The sequence below is a fragment of the Macaca fascicularis genome, chromosome 3 (genome assembly GCF_037993035.2).
Source record: "Macaca fascicularis isolate 582-1 chromosome 3, T2T-MFA8v1.1".
Classification (NCBI taxonomy): domain Eukaryota; kingdom Metazoa; phylum Chordata; class Mammalia; order Primates; family Cercopithecidae; genus Macaca; species Macaca fascicularis.
The window spans coordinates 106,491,075-106,509,724 of NC_088377.1; the positions used below are offsets into that span (position 1 = coordinate 106,491,075).

The following is an 18,650-nucleotide window of genomic DNA, read 5'->3' on the forward strand; positions in this document are numbered from 1 at the left end:
GGGTTTCACCATGTTGGCCAGGATGGTCTCCATCCCTTGACCTCGTGATCCACCCGCCTCAGCCTCCCAAAGTGTTGGTATTACAGGATTGAGCCACTGCGTCCGGGCCAGACCAAATAATTTTTAAAGTATTTTTTCATTTGCATGCTTATTTTTTTCTAGTTTCCTATAATGTCATATCTAGTACTGTTATAATCAGGCTGCCATAAAGAGATGAATTGCTCATGGGCACCTGGGAGTTCAGTGCTTTCTACATACAGGGTTGTCAGGCTTGCTCCAAATATCTGAAAGAATAACCTAGAACGTTGTTTTTGTTTTGCAAAGATATCGTATAGGTGCAATCCTATATTGCATTTCACTAGAATGTGGTATTTATAAAGAAACACTCAAAAAGAATTCTAAGTTTTTTTTATTGCTGATATGACAAAAAGTACAATAAACAAAACAAGAAAGAAAAAAAAAAAAGAATTGGAAAAGACAAGATAGGCACAGCCTGCTAGCTCTCTCCAGAAATCAAACCCTAGAAATTTTACAGAGATTTTTAAAAAAGCTTAAGAGATCTCAGAAGTTTTTAATCACAAAACTCTGAGAAATCTTAGGCAGAGGATGGTTGATGTTTAGCACTGAATTAATAAAGCCCCTACAAGTGAAAGAAGGACTGTGTCAGAGTATAGAATTACCTGTGGGAAAAGAAAACTTTCTTCATAGGCCCTTCTCTCTCCCTCACATCAGGAAGAAAAACAGCAGCACCATCAAGAGCCAACAGGTTTATGCAAGTACAGCACAAGAACACAGATGATACACAAATTGATAACCAATATAGAAGAGCTGGCCAGCCCCTGACCACTCTCTTTCCTTCACTTCTCCCCTGAGTATCTGGCTGCATTTATATCTAAGGGTGGTAGTGCCTAGAAAGGAGCAGTAGCTGAGGTAGAGGGAATAGGGGTTTGCTGAGAAGTAAGACCACCCAGGAGAGAAGCAAAGAGGGAGTAGATAATCCCTGATTGCAACATGAGAAGCTCTAGACCCTTAAAAACAACCCCAATATATTCCCTAAACCTATCCGAAGTCCTGAAAGTTGTGGTTCAGGCTTTCACTCTTCCCTAAGCCCTTCATATAACTACACCACAGTGAGGAACTAAGGTAGCTTATAGTTCTAAGGGAATATGAGATCTTGAGGAGCGGTAAGAAGAGGATAAAATGGTGTGAACAAACAAGCACTCTGAAAAGAAGTATAAAAAAACTAAGCCACCTTATAAAAATGAAGCAAAATCAGTGTCAATGGCCCAGATAACAGTAAGAACTCAAAAATAAGCATAATAAATATTCTCAACAAAAGAAAGAATATTGGAAACACAAAGCCAAGTACTTACAAATAATAACCAACTGAAGATATTAAATATAAAAGAAATAATCTTTAACATACAAAACACAATGGATTGGCTAAATGGCAGAAGGGATACAGCTAGAGAATCAATTCATTAGCTACATGGTTAAGCCAAGGATCCCTCCAAAAAGACACCAACAAAATAAAAAGATTTTATTTATTTATTTAGTTTAACCCACCTCCTACATAAGATAAAAATATTTTAAACAATAGATTAGCCGTTAAAATATGTAGAGAACAGAAACAGAAGCTTAAATATCTATCTAACAGAAGTCTCAGAATAAGAGAAAAATTTAATGGGGGAGGGCAGTATCTTAAAAAATAATTATCAAATATTACCTACAATTAAAGAAATACATAAAACCTCAGACTGAACTGGCTCAGATTCAATCAAAACATAAACATATTCTGATGCAACTTAAGAACAAAGTCAAGAGAAAAATTTAAAACTTCCAGAACGAAAAAAGATCACAGAAGAACAAAGATTAGACTGATATCAACAATTACAGAAATAAGAAGGCTGGGCACTTTGGCTCATGCCTGTAATCCCAGCACTTTGGGAGGCCAAGGCAAGTAGATCACTCAAGGTCAGAAGTTCGAAACCAGCCCAGCCAACATGGTGAAATCCTGTCTGTATTAAAAATACAAAATTAGCCACGCACAGTGGCACTTGCCTGTAGTACTAGCTATTTGGGAGGCTGAGGCATGAGAATTGCGTGAACCCAGGAGCCAGAGGTTGCAGTGAGCTGAGTTGGTACCACTGCACTCCAGCCTGGGTGAAAGAGCAAGATTCTGTCTCAAATAAATACAGAAATAAAATTATAGAAATGAGACAACAGATGATTATTGTCAAAAGTCTAAAGGAAACATGGCCTTTGAACTTGCTATTTTATAGTCAGCTAAACAACTATTTGTATTTGAGATTGAAATGAGATATCCTAAAACATCAAATAACGTGCAAAACCAAATACGCAAAGATTTCTTTGAAAGCACTCTTAGAGAAAATATTCCAATATACAGAGAAAGCCAAGAGATAAATGACTTATGAAATAAGAACAGAAAAATAATTCTAAAGTCTATTTAACTGAGCTATCACACACAATATCTATAACAGCCTGTGACTAAAGACAATTGTGGTTGGTTCGCTGGTTGGTTTGGGGAAGGAGGCAGAGAAAGAGAGGAAAGACACCAAAGGCAGATAAGAATGTTCTAAAGTATTAGAAGTGTGGCCGGGCATAGTGGCTCATGCTTGTAATCCCAACACTCTGGGAGGCTGAGGTGGGTGGATGACTTGAGGTCAGAAGTTCAAGACCAGCCTGGCCAACATGGTGAAACCCCATCTCTATTAAAAACACAAAAATTAGCCAGGCATGGTGGTACATGCCTGTAATCCTAGCTACTTATGAGGCTGAGGAAGGAGAATCACTTGAACCCAGGAGGCAGAGGTTGCAGTGAGCCAAGATTGTGCCACTGCACTCCAGCCTGGGCAACAGAGTGAGACTCCATCTCAAAAAAAAAAAAAAAAAGTATTAGAGGTGTAAGTTAGAAAAGGAGAGAAGAAGAAACCATGATAAACAGAAATAAGTTCTACTAAAACAGTAATTATAAATACGTAAATTAAGTTACCAAAAAAAAGATATACATTGGGTGCTTTCAAAATTAAATGCATTAGTGTGTTATCAAGAGGGCATTTCAAAACGTGAATACAAAAGGTTAAAAATAAAGGGAGAGGCCAGGCACGGTGGCTCACACCTGTAATCTTAGCACTTTGGAGGCCAAGGTGGGTAGACTGTCTGAGCTCAGGAGTTCGACACCAACCTGGGCAACACTGTGAAACTCATCTCTACTAAAATACAAAAATTAGCCAGGCATGGTGGTGCGTGCCTGTAATCCCAACTACTTGGGAGGCTGAGGCAGGAGAATTGCTTGAACCCAGGAGGCAGAGGTTGCAGTGAGCCGAGATCAGCCACTGCACTCCAGCCTAGGTGACAGAGCAAGACTCCATCTCAACAAAAATAAAAATAAAATAAAAATAGAAAGAAAAAAAGAAAAGATGTTACAGTGTTAACCACAAAGAAAGGTGGGATAGGAACTTAAAAAGCAAATTAAAACATTTTTATTTTATTTTTTAAAATCTAAGTGAAAAAATAAGATTACATAGTAGCTAAAAAGAAAACATTATTTTTTTTTTTTTGACTTTTAGTTTAGGTTTGGAGGTACATGTGAAGGTTTGTTACATAGGTAAACACGTGTCATGAGGGGATACACATTTTTAAATACATTACAATCATGAATACCTTAACGCCCAACAATGTGGCACTGAAATACTTTGAACGAGAACCAAAAGAACAACAGGGACAAACCTATCTACTTCAGATATATGTAACAAAAATATCTCAAAGACTGATATACTGAACCAACCAAAACCTAAGCAAGTTTTAGATATATCTAAAACTCTACACCAAGAAAACTGAGAATATAATTTCTTTTTGAACTTAAGAAGGCCATCACAAAAATTCAACCATGTATTGCATGCCACAAAAGAAGTCTAAATAAAATGCTGAGGAAATCAGAAATCATGAACTTTAATTTATTTGACCTTCATTATAGAAATATCTTTCTTGGATACTTGAAAAATATAAACTATTTCTCAGCAAAATAAAGAGAAGTTCAAAGAATATTTTGGTGACCTGAGGGAATACTAGAAGTGGAGACAAGCCAGATAAGGCAAAAAGTCTTCTAGCATCGAACTTTAGAAAAGAGGTTTAAAGATGATCTTAATTACAGACCCTTAACCTACATTTACTAACAGTGAGAAGAAATAAACCTTTACAGGTTAAAGTAGAAGTTGCATTGTGGAAAGGTAAATTCTTACTATATTACTGCCCTTTTATATGCAAGGCTTACTTCAACCTTCTGGAAGAACTTATACTATTTATGCAATTCCATTTAAGAAAACGTTTCAAACCAGGGCTCCAGTGGTTCTTAAGCCATGTGGAGCATCATCAAAACTACACCTTCATCCAGCAGGACAGAAAGAAACAATGCCCAGATGTCCCTGAATATCTTCTTCTCCAAATTTCTAGCAAGCTTATTCCCAGCAGTCCACAACAAGATCAATATTAGCTACTGGTCAGCTTAGAACTAGAGTAACTGACCAAAGCAGTAAAAATTCAAAGATACATAAAAGGTAAGAGGACTAGAAGAGAAAAGATTAAAGAGTTATTGTTTTCAAATGTTTTCATTTGAAATGAAAACATTTGGAAACACAGAAAGCACAGCCTATCAACAGACAAATGAGAACTAAAAGAGAGGTCAGCAGAGTCGCCAGCAAAACATCAGTATGTAAAAACCAACAGTGTTCCTCTATTCAATCAAAAATAGGAAATGAAAAGATAATATTCATAAAAGCAATCAAAAGCATAAATAAATAAAAGTTAAATTAAGAAAAAAGCATGAGGACTTATAGAGAAAATTTTTAAACAATATTAAAGGACAAAATAAGTTCTGAATAAGTAGAGAGAAATATTATTATTAGGTGAAATGACTTAACATTGCCATGTTCATTCAACCCAAATTAAAGTCATTGCTGAGCTGGCAAGACAGGGCTGAAGACAAGATTGCACCATATCATACAGCTACATGTACTACAGTACTCTAGCCTCTGATCACATCAAGGAGAAACTTCCCTGGTCATGGAGCCTAAAAACTCTATAGTTTAAGGATCAGAGTTGATCCCTTCTCCCCCTAACATGTGGTCCTACTGCATTTTCTGCTAGAATGCAATGGATGACAGGGACCCACATACCTGCTACTGCTCCCGTCTCCATTAATTTCCCCAGTGAATACAGATGTAGCAGGCCTGGAGTCCCTAGCCATTTTACCTTGTTTGCAAGATAGATATACATATATACGTAGCCACAAAATATATTAATATAAACTTTTAATCCCATTAAAAAGAAATTAGAATTCAGAAAACAGGAAAAATGTTTGCAACCATCACAGAACAATCTAAAATCTAAGGTAAATGCTAATTTCACTTCTTAAATAAACTTGCAATTTAACTATATTTAATATATTTTTAATTCCAACCTGCAATGTTTTTAAGCGTTTATTAAGAGATGACTCATCAACTTCCAGAATAAAATCTTCTACTGACATGTACAGCTTCTGCTGCATTTCATTTCTTTGGGCAATCAAAATATTCCCTTCATTCTGGAGGAAGAAAAAAAGAATAACCATCATTAATACATCGGGTCTTTTCTGCATATGACCTATTTGAATAAAAGTGATCTCCAAAATTTAACTTTATATTCTCCAAACATAGTAGCATTTAGGACATTTCTCTCCTTAGAGCAACAAAATGACCAAAAAAAAAAAAAAAAAAAACTTTCTTTCTCTTAATTAAAAATAAAACATTTAAGTTCTACAACTCTGATCTGCTAATTTTTATTTTTCCCATTATTTCTGCAACAATGAAATTTTTGGGGTTTTTTTAGAGAAAATTATGTAAGTTCCTACTAACTATATATGGCCTCTCTCCTACTCCCATCCCACTCTCAACTCCTTCAGCTACTCATCCTTCAAGATACACTTAAACACCAGGATAAACCTTCCAATTTGTCCAATAGGCTGTGTTTGGAAATACATATGTGAAAGACATCCAAGAACTCTACGCATTTTCTTCATTATAGCACTTACCATACTGTATTAAAACTATATATTAATATATCCATCCTGTACCCAAGAAAGAAAGAAAGGATCATGTCTTTTAAAAATTTGTATCTCTATTACTTACAACAGTGTCTGGCACATACACTTAAAAGTTTGAATTTTAGGATATTTTTTCTTGCATAAGCTCAACCAGACTATTTTACAACTATAAATAAAAAAGACCTCAAGTAAAGTCTATTGCTTTCATCATTTAAAAAAAAAAAACAAAAAACATGGCAATCAAGTTAAAGAACTATGCAAAATACATGAATAAAAGTTAACAGTTCTAAGCCAAATTAAGTACAATAAGGGAAATAAAATAACAATTTCATTTGAGTGGCTAGTACGATTGTATATTTAGCCAATAATCTACTCTTCCATCTATCAAGTAAACTTTAAGTCCAGAAACATAAGCAGTAGTAGAAAAAAAATCTGCTTTCAAAAAAAGTCACATCTGTACTAATAGAATACTAAGTGCTAAAGTACCATCCTGAATACTTTCACTATGCTCAAACCACAAAAACAAATAAGGCAGGGTTTTTTTTCATCTTATATGAAAATACATTACGAAGTATTTTAATATCAACAGTGTGGTTTAAATAGAAAGAGAATAGACTTTGCTGTCAGATATGTCTGGGTTCAAGTTCCATATTAACATTTAGAACTAGGGTCCGGGCATGGTGGCTAACACCTGCAATCCCAGGACTTTGGGAGGCTGAGGCAGGAGAATTACTTGAGCCAAGGAGTTCAAGACCTGTCTGGACAACATGATAAAACCCTATCACTACAAAAAGTACAAAAAAATTAGCCAGGCATGGTTGGTAGTGCACGCCTGTAGTCCTAGCTACTTGAGAGGCTGAAGTGGGAGAATCACTTGTGCCCAGGAGGTTGAGGCTGCAGTGTGCTGTGATCGTGCCACTGCACTCCAGCCTGGGTGACAGAGTGAGACCATACCTCAAAAAAAAAAAAAGAATAATTTTTTAATTAAAAAAAAAAATAGAACTAGGTAATCTTGAACAATTTCCTTACCCTTGTAAGCCTGTTTCCTCACTTATAAAATGGGAGCAAATATACCCATTTTAAAAGTTAATGTAAGAAAATGCTTATAAACACACTGCCTGTGTTTCATAGAAATTAAAAAATTATTCTGCTGTCACCTTCTTTCTTCCATAATCAGAAGTGATCAGTTAAAATCTAACATATAAAATAACCAAAATCTAATCCCTTCTCCAAACTAAACATTCCTGGCATTTTCAAAAGCTTAGTTATCCTGCTCATACTTCTCATTCAGAGCCAGTCAGGCTGCCAACTGGTCAACCTAGGTATGATTAGGGAGTAAGATTTACAGGGTGTAATCCACAGAGACAGAAACCACAAATACTTAAGATGGAACAAGTCCAAACACAACAAGTATAGAGCTCATAGGTGCTAGGGAAAGTTGTGGTGGTAGTAGGGAATGGTTTATAAGAAAAACAGGAAGTTCAGTTCAGTTCAATACAATAAACTAAAGAAAACTGCAACAGGAAATAAATATACTTGCACCTAAGCTAATAAAGAACTTATGTGAAATGTTTCATTGTCATACCCCTAACTACCTCCCAACAATAGGTGACTCAGACACTAATTAATAGTAAGGCAGAGTCTTATATGCATAAAACACACCACTCAGTCCAGAAAAGATCTACATTAGCATGTATGAAAGCCACTCTGGTTTACAAGCCTAATGTCCTTCAAAAGCCAGTCTCTTATAACAACTCCATAGGTATAGCTTCCAGGGTCCCTCAAGGGGCATGACTAGTTGCAAGAGTCCATATCAAGTATTTGTAGTTTGTAGTTCCTCCCAGTACAGATGCAATCTGACAATCATAAGTTATATTTACCATAAATAATGTTGCCTGGTAATAGCGTTGAAATATTTTATCATATTACCAAGGGAACAAAGACAGGGAGTTAACCAAAGGTCAAGTTTTCATGCAAAAGGGGAAAAGATTTTGTTACCCCTTATCCACAATCACCAGTTGTCTATTACACCTTTCTTACAAGGCTATAAATGAAGCAAATTATTAATATGAAGATACTGTAAAAGTTAAAGATTTTATATAAACTATCATTATAATATCTGCAGTTCCTTTTCTTTTTAGAAAGATAACATTTCCTGAGTTCTAATTTGATTACACTGTGATCTGAGACACTGTTTGCTATGATTTCAGTTCTTTTGCATTTGCTGAAGAGTGTTTTACTTCCAATTATGTGGTCGATTCTAGAATAAGTGCCAAGTGGCACTGAGAAGAATGTATGTTCGGTTGATTTGGGGTAGAGAGTTCTGCAGACATCTAACAGGTCCACTTGATCCAGAACTGAGTTCAAGTCCTGAATATTCTTGTTAATTTTCTGTCTCGATCTAATACTGACAGTGGGGTGTTAAAGTCTCCCATTATTATTGTGTGGGAGTCTAAGTCTCTTTGTAGATCTCTAAGAACTTGTTTTATGAATCTGGGTGCTCCCTGGTTGCATAGATATTCAGAATAGTTACCTCTTCTTGTTGAACTGTTCCCTTTACCATTATGTAATGCCCTTCTTTGTCTTTTTTAATCTTTGTTGATTTAAAGTTTGTTTTGTCAGAGACTAGGACTGCAACCCCTGCTTTCTTTTGATTTCTATTTGCTTGGAAAATTTTCCTCCATCCCTTTATTTTGAGCCTGTATGTGTTTTTGTGTGGAAGATGGGTCTCCTGAATACAGCACACCTATGAGTCTTGACCACTTAGCCAATTTGCCAGTCTGTGTCTTTTAATTGGGGAATTTAGCCCATTTACATTTAAGGTTAGTATTGCTCACTCAAAACCACATAATTTCATGGAAATTGAACAACCTGCTCCTGAATGATTCCAGGGTAAATAATCAAATTAAGGCAGAAATCAAGAAGTTCTTTGAAACCAATGAGAACAAAGAGACAATCTACCAGAATCTCTAGGACATAGCTCAAGTAGTGTTGAGAGAAATTTATAGCACTAAATGCCCACATCAGAAAGCTAGAAAGATCTCTTAACATCACAATTAAAAGAACTAGAAAGGCAAGAGTAAACGAACCCAAAAGCTAGCAGAAGACAAGAAATAATATCAGAGAAGAATTAAAGGAGATAGAAACACACACACATACACAAACCCTCCAAAAAAATCAATGAATCCAGGATGTTTTTTTTTTGAAAAAATTAACAAAATAGACCACTAGCTAGACTAATAAAGAAGGAGAGAAGAATCAAATAGACTCAATAAAAAATGTTAAAGGAGTATCACCACTGACCCCACAAAAATACCAACTACCTTCAGAGAATACTATAAACACCTCTACACAAATAAACTAGAAAATCTAGAAGAAATGAATAAATTCTTGGATGCCTACACCCTACCAAGACTAAACCAGGAAGAAGTTGAATCCCTGAATAGACCAATAACAAACTCTAAAATTGAGGCAGTAATTAACAGTCTACCAACCAAAAAAAGCCCAGGACCAGACAGATTCACAGCTGAATTCAACCAGAGATACAAAGGACAGCTGGTACCATTCCTTTTGAAACTATTCCCAACAAGTGAAAAGGACTGACTCCTTCCTAACTCATTTTATGAAGCCAGCATTATTCTGATACCCAAACCGGTAAGAGACACAACAAAAAAAAGAAAACTTCAGGCCAATATCCCTGATGAACATCGATGCAAAAATCCTCAATAAAATACTGACAAACTGAAACCAGCAGCACATCAAAAAACTTATCCACCACGATCAAGTCTGCTTCATCCCTGGGATGCAATGCTGGTTCAACATACGCAAATCAATAAATGTAATCTAGCACATAAACGGAACTAATGACAAAAACCACATGACTATCTCAATAGACGCAGAAAGGGCTTTGATAATATTCAACATCGCTTCATGTTAAAAACTCTCAACAAACTAAGTATTGACAGAACATATCTCAAAATAGTAAAAGTAATTTATGACAAACCCACAACCTCAAATTGAATGAGCAAAATCTGGAAGCATTCCCTTTGAAAACCAGTACAAGACAAGGATGCCCTCTCTCACCACTCCTATTCACCAGAGTATTGGAAGTTCTGGACAGGGCAATCAGGCAAGAGAAAGAAATAAAGGGTATTCAAATAGGAAGAGAGGAAGACAAGTTGTCTGTTTGCAGATGACATGATTTTATATTTAGAAAACCCCATCGTCTCAGCCCAAATCTTCTTGAAATGATAGGCAACTTCAGCAAAGTCTCAGGATACAAAGTAAATGTGCAAAAATCACAATCATTCCTACACACCAACAATAGGCAAGCAAAGAGCCAAACCATGAATGAACCCCCATTCACAAGTGTTACAAAAAGAATAAAATACCTAGGAATACAGCTAATAAGGGATGTGAAGGACCTCTTCAAGAAGAATTACAAACCACTGCTCAAGGAAATAAGAGAGGACACAAACAAATGGAAAAATATTCCATCCTCATGGATAGAAAAAGACTCAAGATCATGAAAATGGCCATACTGCCCAAAGTAATTTATAGAATCAATGCTATTCCCATCAAGCTACCACTGACATTCTTCAAAGATTTAGGAAAAACTATTTTAAATTTCATATGGAATCAAAGAAAGACCTCTTATAACCAAGATAATCCTAATCAAAAGGAAGAATGCTGGAGGCATCAAGCTACCTGACTTCAAACTATACTACAAGGTGACAGTAACCAAAACAGCATGCTACTGGTACCAAAACAGACATACAGACCAATGGAGCAGAATAGAAACCCCAGAAATAACACCACACATCTACAACCATCTGATCTTTGACAAACCTGACAAAAACAAGTAATTGGGAAAGCATCTCCTATTCAGTAAATGGTGCTGGGAAAACGAGACATATGCAGAAAACTGAAACTGAACCCCTTCCTTACACTTTACACAAAAATTAACTCTAGATGGATTAAAGACTGAAATGTAAAACCTAAAATATAAAAACCCTAGAAGAAAACCTAGGCAATAGCATTCAGGACATAGGTATGGGCAAAGACTTCATGACAAAAACAACAAAAGCAATTGCAACACAAGTCAAAATTGACAAATGGGATCTAATTAAACTAAAGAGTTTCTGCACAGCAAAAGAAACTATCATCAGAGTGAACAGGCAACCTGTTCTCCTGAACAGGAGAAAATTTTTGCAATTTACCCATCTGACAAAGGTCTAATATCCAGAATCTACAAGGAACTTAAACATATTTACAGGAAAAAGACAACCCCATCAAAAAGTGAGCAAAGGATATGAACAGGCACTTCTCAAAGGAAGACATTTATGTGGCCAACAAACATATGAAAAAAAAGCTGAACATCACTAATCATCAGAGAAATGCAAATCAAAACCACAAAGGGATACCACTTCATACCAGTTAGAATGGCGATCATTAAAGTCAGGAAACAATAGATGCTGGAGAGGATGTGGAGAAGTACGAACACTTTTACACTGTTGGTGGGAATGTAAATTAGTTCAACCATTATGGAAGATGATATGGCAATTTCTCAAGGATCTAGAACCAGAAATACCATTCAACCCAGCAATCCCATTACTGGGTATATACCCAAAGGAATATAAATCATCCTGCTATAAAGATACATGCACAAGTATGTTTATTGCAGCACTATTTACAATAGCAAAGACTTGGAACCAACCCAAATGCCCATCAATAATAGACTGGATAAAGAAAATGTGTTACATATACACCATGGAATACGATGCAGCCATAAAAAGGAATGAGTTCATGTCCTCTGCAGTGACATGGATGAAGCTGGACGCCATCATCTTCGGCAAACTAACACAGGAATAGAAAACCAAACACCGCATGTTTTTACTCATAAGTGGGAGTTGAACATTAAGAACACATGGACACAGAGAGGGAAGCAATACACACCAGGGCTTATTGGGGGGTGGGAGGGTGAGGGGAGGGAATTTAGAGGACAGGTCAATAAGTGCAGCAAACCACCACGGCACATGTATACCTATGTAACAAACCGGCACATTCTGCACATGTATCCTGTTGTTGTTTTTTTTTTAGAAGAAATTAAAAAAAAAAATTTCCTTATGTTCAACAGATAAAAACTATAATAGAGAAAAATTCTCAACTAACCACATATTCACAAGTTTTAATCTTCTCCTGAGCCAGATTGTATTCTGCCCATATTTTCTCTAATCCATTCAAAGAAGCTGGAGTAGTAAAGCACCCTTCATCCAACACTTGTATAGCATCTGAAAGGTCATTTCCGAAACGAACACTGATGCCGACATGCCTATTTTTAAAAACAACAAAAAGAAAAAGATCAATACATTAGAAAGCTGATGTGAGAAAAAGTTACACTTTAATAGTAGTGGTCTAAAACTTATTGTTTATAGCACTGGCTTTGAAGAGGTACTTTTTAAAACTTTATATAAAATCATGTATAACATATTTTTCAGTCCACGTGTTTTTATGCAGACATGCATAATATAAACTTTTAATTAAAAAACATTTGTGAATATACTAATTTCATGACACAAAAAATATGAAAAAAATTTAAAATTTTTTAAACTATAAAAAAGGCAACATTGAAAGTCTGCAGAATTTGAAATGGTATCAAATGAAGCTTCAATTTTTGGTCTACAAATAATTTACAAAGTCTAAGAGAAAAGACATATAAGAAACCCACTTACCATAGGCTAACTGATCTAAACAAGAGTTAAGTTCCTACGGTATATTTTTTAGTCACAAAAACATCACTTCTAAATAAAGACCCAAAACATTTCTAATATTAAACACTGAAATACATGTGTCCTCTAGATACATATAAGAAAAAGCAATAAAAACAACTAAGATAGAGGGGGCGCGCCCAAGATGGCCAAATAGGAACAGCTCCAGCCTCCAGCTCCCAGTGTGTGACAGAGAAGACAGGTGATTTCTGCATTTTCAACTGAGGCACCAGGTTCATCTCACTGGGGAGTGCCAGACAATCGGTGCTGGTGAGCTGGTGCAGCCCGACTAGCGAGAGCTGAAGCAGGGCGAGGCATCGCCTCACCTGGGAAGCACAAGGGGGAAGGGAATCCCTTTTCCTAGCCAAGGGAAACTCAGACACACAACACCTGGAAAATCGGGTAACTCCCACCCTAATACTGCACTTTACCAAGGGTCTTAGCAAACGGCACGCCAGGAGATTATATCCCACACCGAGCCCAGAGGGTCCCACGCCCACGGAGCCTCCTTCATTGCTAGCACAGCAGTCTGAGATCTAACTGCAAGGCAGCAGCGAGGCTGGGGGAGGGGCGCCCGCCATTGCTGAGGCTTAAGTAGGTAAACAAAGCCACCAGGAAGCTCGAACTGGGTAGAGCCCACCACAGCTCAAGGAGGCCTGCCTGCCTCTGTAGACTCCCCCTCTGGGGACAGGGCATAGCTAAACAAAAAGCAGCAGAAACCTTGGCAAAGGTAAATGCCCCTGTCTGATAGCTTTGAAGAGAGCAGTGGATCTCCCAGCACAGAGGTTGAGATCTGAGAATGGACAGACCGCCTGCTTAAGCGGGTCCCTGACTCCTGAGTAGCCTCACTGGGAGACATCCCGTACTAGGTGCAGACCTACACCTCACACCTCACACAGTGGGGTTCAACCCTCAGACAAAGCTTCCAGAGCAAGAACCAGACAGCAACACTCGCTGCTCAGCAATATTCTATCTTCTGCAGCCTCTGCTGCTGATACCCAGGCAAATAGGGTCTGGAGTGGACCTCAAGCAAATTCCAAAGACCTACAGCTGAGGGTCATGACTGTTAGAACAAAAACTAACAAACAGAAAGGACACCCACACCAAAACCCCATCAGTACATCACTATCATCAAAGACCAAAGGCAGATAAAACCACAAAGATGGGGAAAAAGCAGGGCAGAAAAGCTGGAAATTCAAAAAATCAGAGCACATCTCCCCCTCCAAAGGAATGCAGCTCATCACCAGCAACGGAACAAAGCTGGATGGAGAATGACTTTGACAAGTTGAGAGAAGAAGGCTTTAGTCGATCAAACTTCTTAGAGCTAAAGGAGGAACTACGTAACCAGCGCAGGGAAACTTTAACCTTGAAAAAAGAATGGATGAATGGATAACTAGAATAATCAATGCAGAGAAGACCTTAAAAAAGAAGTGATAGAGATGAAAACCATAACACGAGAAAATACGTGACAAATGCACAAGCTTCAGTAACCGACTCAATCAACTAGAAGAAAGAGTATCAGCGATTGAAGATCAAATAAATGAAATGAAGCGAGAAGAGAAGCATGGAGAAAAAAGAGTAAAAAGAAATGAACAAAGCCTCCAAGAAGTATGGGATTATGTGAAAAGACAAAATCTACGTCTGACTGGTGTGCCTGAAAGTGACAGGGAAAAGGGAATCAACTTGGAAAACACTCTGCAGGATATCATCCAAGAGAACTTCCCCAACCTAGTAAGGCAGGCCAACATTCAAATTCAGGAAATACAGAGAATGCCACAAAGATACTCCTCGAGAAGAGCAACTCCAAGACACATAATTGTCAGATTCACCAAAGTTGAAATGAAGAAAAAATTGTTAAGGGCAGCCAGAGAGAAAGGTCGGGTTACACACAAAGGGAAGCCCATCAGACTAACAGTAGATCTCTCGGAAGAAACTCTACAAGCCAGAAGACAGTGGGGGCCAACATTCAACATTCTTAAAGAAAAGAATTTTCAACCCAGAATTTCATATCCAGCCAAACTAAGTTTCATACGTGAGGGGAAATAAAATCCTTTACAGACAAGCAAATGCTTAGAGATTTTGTCACCACCAGGCCTGCCCTACAAGAGATCCTGAAGGAAGCACTAAACATGGAAAGGAACAACCGGTACCAGCCATTGCAAAAACATGTCAAAATGTAAAGTCCATTGATGCTAGGAAGAAACTCCATCAACTAACGAGCAAAATAACCAGCTAATATCATAATGACAGGATCAAGTTCACACATAACAATATTAACCTTAAAGGTACATGGACTAAATGTCTCAATTAAAAGACACAGACTGGAAAATTGGATAAAGAGTCAACACCCATCAGTCTGCTGTATACAGGAGACCCATCACACATGCAGAAACACATAGGCTCAAAATAAAGGGATGGAGGAAGATCTACCAAGTAAATGGAAAACAAAAAAAGGCAGGGGTTGCAATCCTAGTCTCTGATAAAACAGACTTTAAACCAACAAATTTCAAAAGAGACAAAGAAGGCCATTACATAATGGTAAAGGGATCAATTCAACAAGAAGAGCTAACTATCCTAAGTATCTATGCACCCAATACGGGAGCACCCAGATTCATAAAGCAAGTCCTTAGAGACTTACAAAGAGACTTAGACTCCCATACAATAATAATGGGAGACTTTAACACCCCACTGTCAACATTAGACAGATCAATGAGACAGAAAGTTAACAAGGATATCCAGGAATTGAACTCAACTCTGCACCAAGTGGACCTAATAGACATCTACAGAACTCTCCTCCCCAAATCAACAGAATATACATTCTTCTCAGCACCACACTGCACTTATTCCAAAATTGACCACATAAGTTGGAAGTAAAGCACTCCTCAGCAAATGTGAAAGAACAGAAATTATAACGAACTGTCTCTCAGACCACAGTGCAATCAAACTAGAACTCAGGACTAAGAAACTCAACCAAAACCACTCAACTAACATGGAAACTGAACAACCTGCTCCTAAATGACTACTGGGTACATAACAAAATGAAGGCAGAAATAAAGATGTTCTTTGAAACCAATGAGAACAAAGATACAACGTACCAGAATCTCTGGGACACATTTAAAGCACTGTGTAGAGGGAAATTTATAGCACTAAACGCCCACAAGAGAAAGTAGGAAAGATCTAAAATTGACACCCTAACATCACAATTAAAAGAACTAGAGAAACAAGAGCAAACACATTCAAAAGCTAGCAGAAGGCAAGAAATAACTAAGATCGGAGCAGAACTGAAGGAGATAGACATAAAAAATCCTCCAAAAAAATCAATGAATCCAGGAGCTGGTCTTTTGAAAAGATCAACAAAATTGATAGACTACTAGCAAGACTAATAAAGAAGAAAAGACAGAAGAATCAAATAGACGCAATAAAAAATGATAAAGGGGGTATCACCAGCGACCCCACAGAAATACAAACTACCATCAGAGAATACTACAAACACCTCTACACAAATAAACTAGAAAACCTAGAAGAAAGAGATAATTTCCTGGACACTTACACTCTCCCAAGACTAAACCAGGAAGAAGTTGAATCCCTGAATAGACCAATAGCAGGCTCTGAAATTGAGGCAATAATTAATAACCTACCAACCAAAAAAAGTCCAGGACCAGACGGATTCACAGCCAAATTCTACCAGAGGTACAAGGAGGAGTTGGTACCATTCCTTCTGAAACTATTCCAATCAACAGAAAAAGAGGGAATCCTCCCTAACTCATTTTACGAGGCCAACATCATCCTGATACCAAAGCCTGACAGAGATACAACAAAAAAAGAGAATTTTAGACCAATATCCCTGATGAACATCGATGCAAAAATCCTCAATAAAATACTGGCAAACCGAATCCAGCAGCACATCAAAAAGCTTATCCACCATGATCAAGTGGGCTTCACCCCTGGGATGCAAGGCTGATTCAACATATGCAAATCAATAAACATAATCCAGCATATAAACAGAACAAAAGACAAAAACCACATGATTATCTCAACAGATGCAGAAAAGGCCTTTGAAAAAATTCAACAGTCCTTCATGCCAAAACCTCTCAATAAATTCGGTATTGATGGAACGTATCTCAAAATAATAAGAGCTATTTATGATATACCCACAGCCAATATTATACTGAATGGGCAAAACCTGGAAGCATTCCCTTTGAAAACTGGCACAAGACAGGGATGCCCTCTCTCACCACTCCTGTTCAACATAGTGTTAGAAGTCTGGCCAGGACAATCAGTCAGGAGAAAGAAATAAAGAGTATTCAATTAGGAAAAGAGGAAGTCAAATTGTCTCTGTTTGCAGATGACATTATTGTATATTTAGAAAACCCTATTGTCTCAGCCCAAAATCTCCTTAAGCTGATAAGCAACTTCAGCAAAGTCTCAGGATACAAAATCAATGTGCAAAAATCACAAGCATTCTTATACACAAGTAACAGACAAACAGAGCCAAATCATGAATGAACTCCCATTCACAACTGCTTCAAACAGAATAAAATACCTAGGAATCCAACTTACAAGGGATATAAAGGACCTCTTCAAGGCGAACTACAAACCACTGCTCAGTGAAATAAAAGAGGACACAAATAAATGGAAGAACACACCATGCTCATGGATAGAAAGAATCAATATTGTGAAAATGGCCATAATGCCCAAGGTAATTTATAGATTCAATGCCATCCCCATCAAGCTACCCATGACTTTCTTCACAGAATTGGAAAAAAGTGCTTTAAAGTTCATATGGAACCAAGAAAGACCCTGCATTGCCAAGACAATCCTAAGCCAAAAGAACAAAGCTGGAGGCATCACGCTACCTGACTTTAAACTATAGTATGAGGCTACAATAACCAAAACAGCATGCTACTGTTACCAAAACAGAGATATAGACCAATGGAACAGAACAGAGCCCTCAGAAATAATACCACACATCTACAGCCATCTGATCTTGACAAATCTGACAAAAACAAGAAATGGGGAAAGGATTCCCTATTTAACAAATGGTGCTGGGAAAATTGGCTAGCCATAAGTAGATAGCTGAAACTGGATCCTTTCCTTACTCCTTATACGAAAATTAATTCAAGATGGATTAGAGACTTAAATGTTAGACCTAAAACCATAAAAACCCTAGAAGAAAACCTAGGTAATACCATTCAGGACATAGGCATGGGCAAGGACTTCATGTCTAAAACACCAAAAGCAACGGCAACAAAAGCCAAAATTGACAAATGGTATCTAATTAAACTAAAGAGCTTCTGCACAGCAAAAGAAACTACCATCAGAGTGAACAGGCAACCTACAGAATGGGAGAAAATGTTTGCAATCTACTCATCTGACAAAGGGCTAATATCCAGAACCTATAAAGAACTCAATCAAATTTACAAGAAAATAACAAACCACCCCATCAAAAAGTGGGCAAAGGATATGAACAGACACTTCTCTAAAGAAGACATTCATACAGCCAACAGACACGTGAAAAAATGCTCATCATCACTCGCCATCAGAGAAATGCAAATCAAAACCACAATGAGATACCATCTCACACCAGTTAGAATGGCAATCATTAAAAAAATCAGGAAACTACAGGTGCTGGAGAGGATGTGGAGAAATAGGAACACTTTTACACTGTTGGTGGGACTGTAAACTAGTTCAACCATTGTGGAAAACAGTGTGGCGATTCCTCAAGGATCTAGAACTAGAAACACCATTTGACCCAGCCATCCCATTACTGGGTCTATACCCAA

At 37.4% G+C, this 18,650-nt stretch overlaps 1 protein-coding gene across 1 annotated transcript in view; it reads right to left on the reverse strand.

Moving 5' to 3' along the window:
- The window catches only part of STK31 (serine/threonine kinase 31), a 130,794-nt gene that overhangs the window by 59,018 nt on the left and 53,126 nt on the right, over nucleotides 1–18,650 (reverse strand). The window contains exons 10-11 of the mRNA XM_005549980.5: nucleotides 12,272–12,431; nucleotides 5,480–5,602 (exon numbers count right to left, since the gene is read on the reverse strand). Of these exons, the coding sequence (XP_005550037.3) occupies nucleotides 5,480–5,602; nucleotides 12,272–12,431 (283 nt within the window). The remainder of the gene's footprint in view (nucleotides 1–5,479; nucleotides 5,603–12,271; nucleotides 12,432–18,650) is intronic.